Source organism: Ascaphus truei, chromosome 1, assembly GCF_040206685.1.
Source record: "Ascaphus truei isolate aAscTru1 chromosome 1, aAscTru1.hap1, whole genome shotgun sequence".
Lineage (NCBI taxonomy): Eukaryota > Metazoa > Chordata > Amphibia > Anura > Ascaphidae > Ascaphus > Ascaphus truei.
In genome coordinates, this window is record NC_134483.1 from 501,586,992 (window position 1) to 501,603,109 (window position 16,118).

Genomic DNA, 16,118 nt, shown 5'->3' on the forward strand with positions numbered 1-16,118 from the left:
ACGGAACCTTTCATTTAAACAGTGTTCCTATGGGAAAACGTGTTTCGCTTTACAAAGCCATTTTGAGTAACGCAATGTGTCGGATGACCGAGGACTGCCTGTATATTCTAAACCTCTCAATTCCAGAAACAAAGATGTGTTAGACACCAATTCAAACTTTGTCAAGAGCACTAATCATAATTCAGGATATAGGGGGAAAAATATAAATGGTTTTAAAAAATAAATTAGGTTACACTGATCAATGACTTGGCACCAAATGATTCAGTTGTTTTTTGTTTTGTTTTATAAATGCAAAATATTCCAGGATTTTTGACCCCATTTTCATTTGGAATAAAAGAAAGTGCACTCTCAGTGACATGAGGCCCCTTGGAAGCTCTGTGACTAGATTATATTGGTAACCACATGTGATTTGCTGCAGTAAGAGCAACGCGTGAATATACCTTCATCAAAGTTCTTCACAACAAAATGGGTGCAACCTTCTCTGTATATCTGCCAGTTATCTCCAGTCCATGTCCGCACCAGTGCCATATATTTATTTTGAACTCCTAGCCGTTGTTGTATTTTGAAGCCCACCCTTTCTCAATAAAGGGTTAAAGCCACAACTTCATTTTTAGAATTTCTGTTTGGGGGAGCCACGGGGTGGGGACGGGAGGAGAGAAGAGGCTTTATAGCGTACTAAATAGCAAGTCCTGGATTGCTTAAAATTGAACTTTTTCATAAAATAGTAATTAATGTTTTCAATTCACTACTGATATAGGGAGAGCAGGACTTCCCAACTGTGGCGCTGTACACGATGAGATGGAATGTGATGATAACTTGGTCGACAGCCTAGTATGCACAGAACTGAGGAAGGGGCTGCGTCCCCGGAACACTACTTGCTCTGGCTTGTGCAGCCACAGACCCTAGCAATTATTTTGCAACTATTCCCAGTGTGCCTCAAACAGTTTAAAATATTTTTAGATATCCAGGCCTGTCATGGATACAGATCACAAATTAGTTACTAGATGTGCACAATGCCATTTGCATGAAATGTCAAGGGGGTGCCGCTTCAATTAGCTCAACATCTAAGCTCTTTTGCAGGTGACTGGATGGAAGCTTCTTGATGACCTGTCCAAGCCTTTGGGAGTTTGACTTGTTTAACATCTTTATTGTTGGATGGGCCAATTAATTTCTATCCCCTCCTGAAGTGAACGGGATAAACACACATTTATAAGAACGTTGGAAGAATGTTGGTATCAGCACAGGTTACAGACACAAATACCTAATGTCCCATGTTAGTGTAATCTTTACTTATACTGTAATGGATTATAGCTGCTACAAAAATGTCAAATTACACAAATGTAAATTATTTTTAATGCATTTGAAAGGATTGCATTTTTATTTATTTTTTTAAAGTTTTTTTTTTTTAAACAAGTGAATGGTTTATTAAAAAAGGCATAATATCTTCAGAGTACAATGGTACAGATGTAATAAAAGAGCACTCAACCTGCATCTTATTGCCCAATCTTTTGAATGACGGAGCTTAGCGCAGTCTAGTCAATCTGACACAATACATCTTGCATAGACGTCTGCAATAAATCATAAAACTAGGCTTTAGTATGTAAACGTTTCCTGAATCGCAGTATCTCGGCTTTCCTTATCCACAGCATCATTACCTTACAGCAACATTTGCACAGGTGACACTTGATACCAGAATGATGCAAAGTACAGACTGGAAATGTGTCAACATGGTGCTTACCAACATACAAACTGAGGAAAACATTTGAAATTGGATGGTACCAGTTTTACCAATACAGCAACAGATGCTTGTGAAGACTGAATACCACCTAAACTTGCAGCCTACCAACCTTTATAAAAAAAAGTTAGGGGCAGGTGAACCATGTTTAAAAACAAAACAAAAACACAGAAAATATATATATATATATATAAAACTAATTCAAGAGCTTTACTTTCTCTTTTAAAACCCTAAATTTTGGATTCTTGTTTATTTTCTGGTTGAAAACTCCCAGGAGCTCCGCTTCAGATTTATGTTGCTTGGTGGATATTGTATAGTACTGGGCTAGAACCTGGAAACAAGAGAAGAAGTTACATGTGCGAAAAGCATTAATATTCTTTCATTCATTCACACGTGCAGTTCTACCCTCCAAAACGTGACAGAGCTGACAGTGGCAGCACTTAGTAGCTGTGTTTCAAGGTTTCATCCAGTTTAAATGTTTTATCATTAAGGCCCACCTCCAATTAAAAAGGAGCTTTACTTATTAATTTATATATATGTATTTCTCCCCTAGGGGGAAGCCAGGCATCTGCAGAGTGTTACATTTCAACTCTGGGGACCCCTGCTACATGAAAACAAAGGGGCTACCAGCATCTGATATCTGTGTAACGGTCTGTCACACGGGGCAATAGGAAGCTGCGAGGAATGATGTCGAGTATTTTTATTGGCCTGTGGGACCTTTAAACAGACCTTAGCCGTGCCTAGCCGGGGCTTTTACTCACGGCCCCCTTACAGATATGTATCTAGGGAGCAGGAAGTCCCCAGAGCTGAAATCAAAACGTCTGAGGCAATCCTAAGGATATGCACGTGTTAAAAGTGCAGTTTGTTTGCTATATTTATTGTCTCCATTTTTTGTAATACACAACTCTTGCAGTACTGGATGTGCGTAATCTTAGTTAATTGGCATACGTCTCCAATTTCTTTGATTGTTAGCTCGGTGCAAAGGCGATCAGGAATTTTTGCACCAATGTATTTTTGCTTAGACTACCTGAACCGGGGTTGGAAAGGGGGGGAGGGAAGGAAGGTGTCCTCAGCTGAACCCCTGTTCCAGAGATAGAAGAGGTTTTGACACACTATGGCTGTAGGGTCAGGCTCGCCAAGGAGGCCAATAAAAAGCTGCAACGTCATCAGGTCATTGTGACTTGCTAATGATGAACCCATGGGGTGTCAAACACTGGCACAAAATAAACTAAAATCACAGGACTAAATGTCAATAAATGCTGGAAATCTATAAACCCATGTGTACAATTGAAAACAATAATTACTTTAGTGCAAAACATAAAACTGTATACTTACAAAATGACATTTGTATTACTATTCAAGGATATAGGATAGTGAAAAGAAAAAACAAGCGCAAATAATATCACAAATAAATCAAAGGTAACACAGATGATATACTATCCTTAATGAGTGCAGCTCCTGAAGTAGAATTCAAACCAAATTCAATCAGCAAACGAAGGAGAAACAGGTGCGCAAATCACATCAGGACATGTAAAAGAAAGTAAAAACACAAAATAGTGCAATATTGTCTACTCCAACAAAATAGCTTCAATGCTGGAAGATCTATGAAATTTGCACTCGTGAATTGAAAGCGTTGTGGTTGTTTAAAGTTACCAACTTATGTCTCCAGACAGGTACTCCAGATCCATATAGAGGGGGGGAAATCCATATACAAAAAAGGGGAAAGCAAAATAGTATAGTACGGTTTTTAATGTTAAAAACACAAAGTATTCCACTTACATAAGTGCCTTTAGTTAGTAAGCATTCAGACCACCATGGGTCATAGGGTCAGAAAAGATATTCACAGCAACAGCATCTGCTCCACGGCCTTCACAGCAGGTACTGGGCTGATTAAAGTTGTCCTCCACTCTAGATGTCATCAACAAGGGCTCCTTAGTAGTCACTGATATCACCCACTTTTTAACATTAAAAACAGTACTATACTATTTTGCTTTCCCTTTTTTGTATATGGATTTCCCCCCCTCTATATGGATCTGGAGTACCTGTCTGGAGACATAAGTTGGTAACTTTAAACAACCACAACGCTTTCAATTCACGTTAAACACGAGAGTGCAAATTTCATAGATCTTCCAGCATTGAAGCTATTTTGTTGGAGTAGACAATATTGCACTATTTTGTGTTTTTACTTTCTTTTACATGTCCTGAAGTATATAGGATGGTAGACAGATTAAATTAGAAATGTAATATAAAAAGATGATGCTTAAAGAGTATATTGTACCTTCTTCCTCAGCTTCTTGATTGGTAGCTCATGGTCGGGAGCTTGTTTCAATAGAGCCTTAATGGTCCCCTTCCAGTTAAATTTACCTGCAACTGTATAAAAAGCAGTATAAACAAGAGACATGCCCTATAATAGAATTGAAAATATATTATGCAATGTAAAGAACAGGAAAGAGTCTTGATCATTGGTTAACAATTGCCAATTCCACTTGCTTCCTGCACCTTTAGTGCAATGCAGAAATGCGTGTTGCATCATTCAGAGGCAATCCATGTTGGGACCCCCCCCCTTCATAATATAAGTGTTTTTTATATTATATAATATATACATATTATATAATAATATAATAATCAAAAAAAAAATAGACGATACCGTTCTGTGGCTAACGAAATGGTCCTGTAACACGGTACTGATACATCTACATTATTGAAGCTCTGTTAACACGATACTGATACATCTATAATATATATATATATATATATATATATATATATATATATATATATATATATATATATATAATCAACCCCACACTGATGAGACCCATCAAGGTCGAAACAGCTGTCTGTGGGTGGTTTTCTGGGTATGCACCTTAACCCTGGCTGTGCTCAAAGCTGTGACCATGCAGCAAGCTTAAGCCTATAGGGAACCATGTTAAAAATGGTTATTGAGGCAAAAAGTGACAGTGTGCTCATTTGCATGTCATTTCCCAGAATCCCTTGCTGCAGTGGAAGTGCTGTATGCTGGGTGATAATGGGGAAAGGCGGGGTTGCAGACCTGCCTAAGACATGCAGATGAGCATACAGTTATATTTGTGTGTGTGTATATATATATATAAAATAAAAATAATAATAATAAATGAAATTGACACAGTAGCAAAGTACTGTAAACATTACAATTCATTGCACACACCACGAAATTCAAATAAAGCAACCGCTATAAACACGTGTGCCTGGGTCGATTGGCCACGTTTATGCCGCGTGGAGTACAGCAGCGCACACGAAAATGGCGACATGATTTGTTAAAATGGCCGCTGCATCTGTAACACACACACACGGCTGGGGCCATGGTGCCGCAGAAATTGCGGAGGTGTACTCACGCTGAGCTATCAGATTGTTTTAAGGCAGTGATCGCGTCCATGCGGGTGAAAGCGGGTGGGGGAGCGCTGCGCAAATAATCGTTGAAACAATCTCCACTGGCCACAAAATGCACCAGATTCACGTGGGTAACGTCATGGCCGTGAACGCCTCCGCACGGGCGAAGGCACCATGGCCCCAGCCTTAGACAGGTCTGCAACCCTGCCTTTCACCCAGCATACAATGCTTCCACTGCAAGGGATTCTGGGAAATTACATGCAAATACCGGGTTGCAGACCTGTCAATGTGCACAGAAATGATTTCTTATTTGCTATATGGTGGAGGTTTCTGGTTGCCTTTTTCACCCACCATAAAACTTAAAAATGATGGCGCACACACGCACGATTGAAGCAGGGAGTCTCCAGGGCTGAACCCCATTAATTTCAGCTCCGAGGACCCCCTGCTTCTGGAGATCCTTACCTCCGTAGTAGGTGCTGGTAGCCAGGGATTGCATAATGTTGGATTTTCAAAGCTCCCGGGCCCTGCGGGCCAATAGGAAGCCATGACGTCAAAAGGTTCAGCTTCCTATTGGCCCATGTGACGAGGAAGCTGAAAATGCAGAAAGCTGCAGATCATCCGACACCACCTTTGGAGGTAAAGATCTCTAGAAGAATGTGTCTGGGAGCTGAAATGAATGGAGTTCAGCCCTGGAGACCCTCTGCTTCAATCCTGTATAAAAACAAGAAAAAAAAACGGCTTGAACAGCTCCTTTAAAGCAGCGATAACCCCAGAAGCTGATATGAGTTTTACTAATCTGTATATCTGCTCTTTTTTTCCCTATTTTAATTTTTTTTTAAATTCTAATGTTAAAACACACCCCCCCTCTTCACACCCCCTGAAGCTCTAGCTTTTGGGTAACCATAATATTGCAAACGCTTATGTCTCCTGATAAAAGAATCAGATTTAAAAATAAAAACCTTTGGGATTATCAAGCCGCTTACAGAACAAAAACATTAAGAAAAAAGTTCTTGCATCAATATTTCTACAAAAATCCATGAATGGGAAACTTCATTATGAAACGGTACAATCACACTAACTTTTGCAATGTACAGCTGCAGCGGCCGTTATTCAAACAAATCATGGTGCCGATTTCGTGTGCGCTGCTGTACTCCACGCGGCATATCGCCCCAGGCACCCGCGCTTATCGCGATTGCTTTGTTGAATTTCATGGATTCTGTTTCTTTGGGTGCAAGGAAATGAATGAATTGCAATGTGTACAGTACTGTGCCACTGTGTCAATTTAAGGTGTTTAAAAACCAGAACACTAAAATGCCATTTTCTGCACTCGCATCTTAAGGCGGTAAGGTTGGAAGATATCCCGCGTCATGACATCGGTATTCCGATGTACACAACGCGTGAAGTGCTTGAATAACAGCCGCTGCAGCTGTACAACCCTTGAAGGTTTCCATACCTTTCACTGTTTTGTTACTTTCGCCATTTTCTTCTGCAGAATTTTCTTTGTTTTTACATTTCCTTTGTTTTGCAGCCGTTTCACCTAGGCAATAAAAGGAATCCTATTGCAGTTATAAGTCCATCAAGTTCAACCTCTTACATTTAGACAACATAAATATTTGTATTTATAGTATATTGAACCAGAGGAACGAAAACAAAAAATACCAGTGAAACAAACCAATGAGGTCTCATAAGGGGAAAATTAAATACCTTCCTGACTCCAATATTGGCAATCAGATATCTCCCAGAATAAAGATCATTCCCAGGTTTATTTATTTGGTATATCCCTGTATACCTTTTCTTTCTAAAAAGAGGTCTAACCTTTTTGAAGATATCTATTGTATCTGCCATCAGTCCCCAAAGGTAATGAATTACACATTTTACATCTCCTTTCCTCCACCCTTAAGGGTTGACCATGTGTCGTTTGTACGGCCCTTGGGATGAATAGTTCTTTTACAAGCTCCTTGTACAGTATTGACCCTGAACATATTTGTATATAATAAAAAAATATTATTATAATATACTGTAATACACATACATTTTAGGCAAAAGGTGACACATTGTGTGCTCATTTGCATGTCACTTCCCAGAATCCCTTGCTGCAGTGGAAGTACTGTATGGTAGGTGATAATGGTTGAAAGACAGGGTTGCAGACCTGTCTAAGACAAGTGAAATTCTTTATTGGATAGATATAGATATACATCTCAACCCCGTTATAGCGCGATCCGCTACAACGCGGATTCGCAATTAACGCGGGTTGAGCGTGACTCCCGTTTTTATAAAGCTAAGCTGCATTTTTTTTTTTGGCAAACTTCCTGGAGTTGCAGAGAGGAATGTCCCACCCTTTCTAACTTGCCTGCAGCTGCTCAGGGATTGGCTGGACACACACACACACACACACACACACACACACACACACAATAGGTATAAGCAATCTACAGAGAGAACATACGGAAGTTGACTGCATGGATTACAGTTACAATGACTTACCTTAGGTATCAAACACAAGTATGTTATAGAGAACTCATTTCTCTCTACCATGGTGTACACATTTTTGAGAAGCTGAATAGCATTGCTAATTAATGATTTTTAAACCACATCGGAGTATTTCTTTAAAACACATTTAATTTGCAAGGTTATGTGCCTGTTATGCATAGGGCAGGAACCCCATTTATTTATATTATTTACCATGGGGATTTTAAAGAGATACTACAAGGGTGAATAAAAAGTAGTGTAGCTAGAAACCCAACTAACATCGTTTCTAAAAGACGTTAGTGACCAAACTCTACTGGAATTCCAATTTCTCATATCCTAGTTAGGAGAAAAGGAAGCACTTTGTAAGAGATGGAAATACTCATTGCTTTGATTGTTGGCAGCTAAATCCCCATCTCTGCTCTCTCCTTGTACGATAAACTAACTTCCCAGGAAATAGCTGCCGGAAACCTGAACTCTACAGATAACTTCCAAGTAACAAACAATTTCCCAAAACTGAACCATTAAGATAGCTGGATAGAAAGAGGGGGAAATAGAATAGAGAAGAGCTTGAAAATCAGCTCATGGACATTTCAGCATATTAGATTTCATCACCTCTACTGGATGATTATAAACCTGTCTGCTTAAAAAGTAGCTTGTCTGCAGCTGCTCAGGGATTGGTTGGACACACACCTCCCTCTCTTGATTCTGGGATCATGCTGCTTCCGGCACCACAACCTCCCCCCCCCCCCCGTCACACAGACACACTCCCCTTCTGGTAGATGCAGAACCACTGATTGCAGCAGCCATCTTTTATTTTGCGATCCCCGTTACAACAGGGTTCAGCTGTAATATATGTATGTACGTGTACGTTTATACATATTAGAAAGAGGCATCTAAGAGGAGATATCTATCTATCTATATATATCCTCTTATATGCTTCTTTTCTAATGTAAACCAATCTAAATAAGCTAGCCTCTCATGGCTCTTCTCCGCACTTTTTTTCAGTTACATAATGTATTTTTTATGGATTGGTGCCAAAACTGTACTTCATATTAAAAATGTGGTCTAAGGATTTATACAGTGGCAAATGATGCTGTCGTCATTTTCCATCAATACCCTGTTTTATTCCACTAGGAAATTAAAGGAATAATTGTCAAGCTGAGGTAGCATGAATACAACAGTGTTTTCCTCAGTATAAAATGTGCCCCGAAAAATAAATAAATATATACTATATATATTTTTTTTTTATTTATGTCCCGTACATAGATGTGATTTATACAATTTACCATTAGATGCCCAACCTACAAACAACATTGCAGATATAACATAGGATTTTGTTGTAAACCGATACAATACGTGATCATGAATACAAAGCAACAGTTCACATCTGTAGGGGTGTATAGGAAATATCATGAATGATCATGAGTGCTACATGCATCCAGTAGCTTCTATCCGACATGTCTGACTGCAGGTGTGATTAATGAACTAAGCTTTAGAAGATCCCGGTTTGAGTCCCAGTGGCAGATCCTTAGCCAAATGTTACTTATATCTCCCAATGACTGTTTTCAAACATTGTACCCATATAGCGCTCTGCATGTTAACAGCAACAAGGACTATCATTTATTTGAAGCATTAAACCAATACCTACAGCCGTAAAGAACTTACCTTCAGAGTTAGTGTGCTTTCGCTTCTTCACAGTTTGTGCAGCACCTTCTATTTCATCTGTTTCAATTTGCCCATTTTGTTCCATGCTCTCAACTTCACTTTCATTGCCACGTTTCTTCTTTTTCTTCTTCTTCTTCTCCTTTGTAAACTCATCTCCGGCCTCATCTTCCATCTTGCGCTTCTTGCCCTTTTTCTTCCCACCATTTACCAGCTGGTCTTCTGAAATCAGTTCTTTCTTTTCTTTCTTCTTGTGCTTTTGTCTTTCTTCCTTGCGTTCCCTCTTGCTCTTCTTTTTGTCTTTTTCTTCCACTGCGTCTGGAGGTTCAGAGTCATTTTCCGGGGCTGAAGGTTTGGCTTGTTGCGGCTTATCCTTATTGCCAGTCCCCTTAAAATGTAAAGTCGACAGCCAAAGAATTACTCATGAAGGCTTATATTTTCAGAGTGGTGGGGGGAAGGGAGGACGAGAGGGTGGCATGGGGGCGGTGAGAGCAATTTATAAATCTTTTCCAAAACCAGATCATAAAATCTAAACCTGACTCGTTTAAGGATGTCTTCAATGAATACTTACACTGCTTGTGGCTTCTGCAAAAATCTCCCACACTTGGTCTTGCAACACTTTATTGTGAATTTTTAAGCTGTTCTTCATCCAGTTCTAAAAGGATGCAGTGAATAAAAAAAAAAAAAATACAACTTTGTTATTCTTAATTTGTATTCAAGGCAAAAATTGTTTGGATCATGTGTGGAATAACATTTAAAGAACCTTAATGTAACCGCTTTAATGCTACCTGTGTATCTGCAATGCAGTTGCTTACTCTCCTGGCATGCAAGGTATTAACTAGGAATCAGATTTTATCATTACAGATCTTGCCCCAGATTTACTAAACAGTGCTGAGCTGTTGCACACTTTAAGGCTCAGCCGCTTGAATGAGTTCAGTCACACAATAGTTAAGCAATTAAAGCCCCCCCCCCCAAAAAAAAAATCATACAGCACACCCACATAAAGCTGCAAAAATGAAAAAAAAATGTATTGCAAAAATACAGGAGCCTACATTTCAGTCCATATAAACCTTCCTTTCCCTAAGGAGGTGTGAGGTGGCTGTTTATCATTAGTAAAGTGACTTGCACATGGTCAGGAGATACAACACTGGGATTTGAACCAGGTTCACTTGCGTCAAAGAGTATTCTCACCACTAAGCTACTCGTTCTGCCCAGCTTTTAAAATACGGGTGGTGCTATTGCCTGAGGGATCCCTCCCTGTAATCTTCCCAATAAACTATAGGAATGTAATTCAAATAAAATGTCCACTCATTGTGTGAAGTTGGGATATGGCCTCAGTTAATATAAAGAACTCATGTGGTGTTAGTATTGGTTCTTCTTCAGCTTTATCCGACACCAGAGCCAACCAGGCATTTTGGGTTTGGATCAGGTCTTGCGAAAGGGTCAAAACTATAGACGTTAAATGTTTGGAAGTTTGTACCCCTGCTGCCATCGTTTGTACAAGAACAATTAAAGCTGCAGAAGAAGTAGTTAATACGCCACCACGAGTTGGGAGCGCTCTTTATTTTTAACAAGAACCGCGTCTCCACACGCACAGCGCAGATTTTAATACCATTGCTAAATTAATCCACAACACTACAGAAGCAGGTAGGTGTTAAAAATAAAGTTTTTACTGCCACTGCCCTGTCTTTTGAAAGGCTGTGGACTTATTTTTACAGTAACACAAACAGCAGCAATTTAGTGACAGGACTTCCTTCGACAAAACATACCTGAAATTTTGCCTTTTTCCTTGGAATGTTATCATATGAGCTAATTTGGTTTAAAATGTTCTGTATATTTGAACTGATGCCAGGCTTCTTCGTTAAATCTTGAATAATCTGTTAAATGAAAAATAAAACGGGACAGTCAATGGTACAAAAAATTGTGACTTAGTCTCCCAATGATTAGAACAACATGTGGAGTACTAAAATTTGCAAATAATTAGTCTCACCTACACAAAGGTGTTCCTGTGTAGGACAGATCCACTGTGGTCATTCTCCCTCCAGCAGAGGTAAATGAGAATGTTACCAGGTAGTGTTAGGACCTGCACACTGGTTATGCCGTGAAGTGGCTGCAGGCTTATAACGCTTTGGCCAAAGGGTTTAACTAAATGACCCTCACTCATGAGAATCCTAGCATTGAAGTATTGTACTTTGTATTTTGTCACATTGGATGTAGCATTTGGGCATTTTTGTATTTTGTTGCACACCTATACAAAAGCAGTATATTAATGGCAATTACAAAAAAAAAAAAACCCCATGGGGTGTAACCCCTTTAATGCCGGGCCAAATCCCTTCTCTCATGACAAAATGTTTTTACTCTACGGCCATTTTGTGCTTTTTCCCCCAGTGAGGGGTCCCACTCCCAGGTAGAGTGGACGCCCATAGCTGGTTTAGACGAGATGTGATATCTTGAAGACATCCAACAATGTCTACTGGAAGTGTATTTTGGAACTCTGACTCCCTATATCATCATGGGGAACTTTCACTTCTAAAAACTTTATTTACTTGACTGGGCATTCCCCCCACTAGACACTTCTTCACTGTATAATTGTCCATCATTTCTCATTTTTCCACTTTATTGCTTATATTTACAGTTATATCTGTGAAGGTATTCCTCCATGTAATTACCAAACCAGGTGCCACAGATGTGGCTATGCAACATTTAAAAAAATAGATTCAGCACTCTTGGGACTTTCATTCAAGAAATATTTAATGTGGTGATCGACGTTTTGGTTCCCATTGGGACCCGTCAAGGTGTGTTGTATCTATACAGAAATGTTTTTACTCCATATTTTCTCATGGTCACTCTTGGCAGCAAACAAATATTAGTTAAAACAATACAGTACTAGCCCACTTTCTACCTGCCATCCTTATTCTACAACCTCTTTGTCAAGCAGGTTGGGATTTCTCAGTGCATCTGCAGACCTCAACTTCACACTAATAAAAACTTCGTTAAAAAAAAAAAGCATACAATGGCTAGCGCTGTCCAAATGATTGGCGTTCCCGTTACCAACCAGATCCCTGTACATTTGTGACAATCGGAAATGCTCAATGGAGGACAAAGTCATCCACTCACCTGAATCCATTGCTGCTGTTTTACATCTCCTTTATTTGCTTTAGCTTCATAGTCTTTGCCACCATATTTCTGATCTTCACTAATACATTTCAGATGGCTCTTATATTCATCACCCCTGTGTGGTCAAAAGATTTAAATAATAATAATTAAAAAAAAACAAATCAGGTCATGCATACTAAGAAACAAGGGAGGGGTATTGTTTTAAGTCAATTTATTAAAAGTTACATTTTATACCTGTGGTGTGCAGTTTAGTGAATTCTTTTAGGGGCACAGTCAATTTGTGTTCCCCTTCCCCCCCTTTTCTCATGCATACTAAGGCAGCGATTATACTGCCGGTGCGCGCAACGTCATGTGCGAAACATCCACTGCAGACGACAGGGAGGCGTGGTGGAGGGGTGGCCGTGAGGTCAGGTGAGCAGTTCGCCCTCATTGGCTGAACCGCTCACGTGACACGGCCGACGCGTGGCAAGAACAAATCTAATTGTATTTTCCAACATTGCGCGCTTCCATTGCATTACATAAATTTGTTCTGGTAGCACGCACATGTGCACAGCAAGTATAATCGCGGTGTAAGGAGACCCTAGGGGTGTGCAGTTTTGGGATTTCTCTCTCTCTCCTGTTCCAACAAGGCAGCCGATTGGTTGCTGCGCTGGCGGACATCCGGAAATTCTTTAGAGGGAGAGCATAGGCCACATTGGTGGGGGTTTAGGAGAGAGGGGAGAGACATACACGAGGGAATGTGATCAGGTTAAAGAGGGCACCATTATCAATTGATTCACAGTTTCAAGTATGCGATGGAAAAGATGACTCCAGAATACTGCAACCTGTGCATGCGTTGGGGGACTTTTTGCCTTTTATTAATGGCATAAATAAAATGTATATTTTTTCATTCTTTTTGTCCCCGCCTCCGTTTGGCTGTGCACTGCTTTACTTCTTTATAGTCTAGCAAAGTGGTGGCTATTCACCAGAAGTCAGAATTTGTTTTGGGGAAGGCAGAGTGCGGGGAGGGGGGGGGGGGCTGGCTAAGCAATATGGCTGGAGTGATGCAGCCTCAAAGTCTCTTCTATCAATCGGACAGTCAGGGACCGAGGCTGAAAGGGAAAGCTAGCTTTCTGCGTGTTTAGTACAGGTTGTCATCCATAAGCCACCTCCTAAGGACATCGGGAAGAAGGATCTCTGGATCTTGCAGATATCTACGGCATATACTATACTGTACATACAAACATTAACTCCTTTGCTGCCAGACAGGCCTGTAAAGCATTGCCATGCTATGAGATACAGTAACAGCGGGCAGCTTAGTTAAAATGTTTAACATCATGTTTTGTAGATACAATTATGTATGTTTTGATCTATAAAATAATTTTGAATGCATTTAATGGTCCCACAGTAAGTCCTACATACCAGAAAACTTTACCACAGTCGATACAAGAGAAGCACTCACAACTTCTGCACTTAGCTGTGTGTTTTTCCACTTGTCCTTTCTTCAAGGATTCTCCACAAGTATTGCAGGTGAAAAACACCATTATCGTGACCAAATGGGATCAGAGCTGGATATACGAATATTCTGTTCTAAAGAGACACAAACAGTCAAATGATAAAATAAGGCAATTACAATAAAATATAAAGTGCATTACTTGCATTTGCGTCTTGTATCTGCCTAGCAGTGAGACCTGTGACATGCTTCTCCTGCTCTAACATACAGAACAAGACAGATTTGCAGCCACACCGGAGAAAGAACGTGTTCTGCAGCTTTAATGCAAATATTGCAGTTGCCCCTCCTTACACCTGTGCCCCACTTTTGATCAATTTTCCCTGTGTTTGCCATTTAATCCTTTACCCATTCCCACCATATTTAAATTTGTGTTAAAAAAAATATATATATTTTCTAAGTTATTTAACTTTTATTATGAAAAGAAGGTTTCCAAACTAGTTTACAAAAAAGTTAACGATATCTTTTAGAACAGTGTATTTCAAATGCGTTCTATTGAACAGATATAACGAACCAAAGGACATGAAGTCCATCCACGGTGCAGCAGAAACAAATCACAGTCACAGAATAATTAATCCAATAGATCCCATATAGACTGGATAATAACAATCTTGATCCTGGGTATATAAATCCTTATATAGCTGCTCCAATATATTTAATAGGAATACTGATGTAAAGTGTAATAGAATCCTATGGCTCATGAATAAGTGGCCGCCATCCTAACCGGCTTAAATCACTAAGTGGGATTTATAAGGTACTGGGGAGACACAATTACCAAAGGTAGAGTGTCCCCTTTTAACCAACCACACTCAGATAAGGCCACAGAGCATATAGGCAAACACAATCAGTATGCAGCAGGACAATACCACAGTACACTCACTGTTATTGGAAGTGAAAGTGAACAACAGGAACTCCGTCAATGCGTGCATCCAACTTGATAGAAGATCAACAGGAGAAAAAACCTCTAGGGAGGAAAGTGGAGTACTGCGCAGGAACAAAGTGCAGGAACCGGCACACCAATAGTAAAAAACTGGTTTATTGAGCGACTAACTCTTTGACAAAGGGCTTAGCCCGAAACGCGTCAGAGTGGGTGGTTGCTATGTTGTTGGTGTCTCATATAGTCGCTCAATAAACCAGTTTTTTTACTATTGGTGTGCCGGTTCCTGCACTTTGTTCCTTCGCAGTGCTCCACTTTCCTCCCTAGAGGTTTTTTTCTGCTGTTGAACAGATATAATGCGATAAATATTTTGGCATAATTCCCTTACTAATGAGGCAGGTTGGCCAGACAGCAGGTGGTTACAATAGTCGACAGAGGGATACCTCGGGAGAAAGAAAAAATATTTAAAACCACTGCCATATACTATCCAACTACTCCTTACTGTGTTTGACACGCTTGTTTGTTTTACACCATGTTTCAAACCTTTTTTCATTTTGTCTTTGAATGTACTTGTTCTATTCAAATTAGAATTCACATATTCTCCCGTTTTCTATTTTTATTAAAAAGGATTGAGGTTTTGTATCCCCCCTTTCACTGATGTAGAGCTTCTTTTGAGACAACTTGGTGCACTTACAGCCTGGTTAAATATCAGATAGTCTATTGGTGACCCCACAACCAAATGTGTCATCTTGTGTATCAAACACTGCTACAAAAATGTAACTTATAAAACTTCTCGGCAGCCCTCCCTTTACTACAACTGTGGAGTCTCCTGGAGCTGGCCCTTAATCCTCCAACAACCCCAAGTGTTCTAACTAAGTCACTCTAGTCCTCAGGGAACCCCAACAGGTCAAGTCTTAAGGATGTCCCTGCTCCAGCACAGGTGGCTCAGTCAAAATGTGGTGGTGGGGAGGGGGGTGGTGGTGGGGAGGGGGGTGTTGGGTTAAAGGTAATTAATGTTCTGGTATATCTGTAACCCTCCATATTTAGTCACTATTTAACAAGAATATATGTTTTTCAAAACGATGTTGAATTGCCCCTGTAACAACACAAGCGCCCCCTCCATGTGACTGTCATGCCGCGGGTCTCTATGTAAGAGCCGTGCTGAATACCCGCGTCACATGCAGCTGCTCTGCTAGTCGGGTAACCGCACAATAACACAGGCTGTGGGTCCCTGAGCTGGGACCGTATTCTTATCCCGTGTATAACGCGGCGGTATAACATGATGCAGCACTCACCGCTTCCTCCTGCACGTGTCGCCCCCACACACCGCGCACTGTTTACAGCACCAACTGCGTCACTCACTTGCCCGCCTGCAGGCGCAAGCGTAAAACGTCACTTCC

At 40.2% G+C, this 16,118-nt stretch overlaps 1 protein-coding gene across 3 annotated transcripts; it reads right to left on the reverse strand.

Moving 5' to 3' along the window:
* Nucleotides 1-1,397: 1,397 nt before the first annotated feature.
* LYAR (Ly1 antibody reactive) lies at nucleotides 1,398-16,118 on the reverse strand. Of its 3 annotated transcripts, none has more exons than XM_075569451.1 (9): nucleotides 16,014-16,118; nucleotides 13,754-13,921; nucleotides 12,353-12,467; nucleotides 11,005-11,112; nucleotides 9,807-9,890; nucleotides 9,239-9,623; nucleotides 6,558-6,641; nucleotides 4,014-4,105; nucleotides 1,398-2,066 (listed from the first exon to the last, which is right to left on the reverse strand). In XM_075569451.1, exons 2-9 carry the CDS (start codon nucleotides 13,873-13,875, stop codon nucleotides 1,932-1,934), a joined length of 1,125 nt encoding a protein of 374 aa, XP_075425566.1. In that variant the 5' UTR covers nucleotides 13,876-13,921; nucleotides 16,014-16,118; the 3' UTR covers nucleotides 1,398-1,931. The 3 variants fall into 3 exon arrangements, with proteins under 3 accessions (XP_075425566.1, XP_075425573.1, XP_075425569.1); XM_075569458.1 differs by having other exon boundaries at nucleotides 13,754-13,916; nucleotides 16,014-16,104; XM_075569454.1 differs by lacking the exon at nucleotides 16,014-16,118 and adding an exon at nucleotides 15,107-15,126.

What these genes read in the sequence shown, in the direction of transcription:
- LYAR (XM_075569451.1), bottom strand. Translation starts at nt 13,875, where the DNA reads ATGGTGTTTTTCACCTGCAATACTTGTGGAGAATCCTTGAAGAAAGGA. An exon ending in AACAGCAGCAATGGATTCAG is followed by an intron (nt 11,113 to 12,352) that starts GTGAGTGGATGA and finishes TTCATTTAACAG; the next exon opens with ATTATTCAAGATTTAACGAA. An exon ending in TCAAGAAGCTGAGGAAGAAG is followed by an intron (nt 2,067 to 4,013) that starts GTACAATATACT and finishes TCTTGTTTCCAG; the next exon opens with GTTCTAGCCCAGTACTATAC.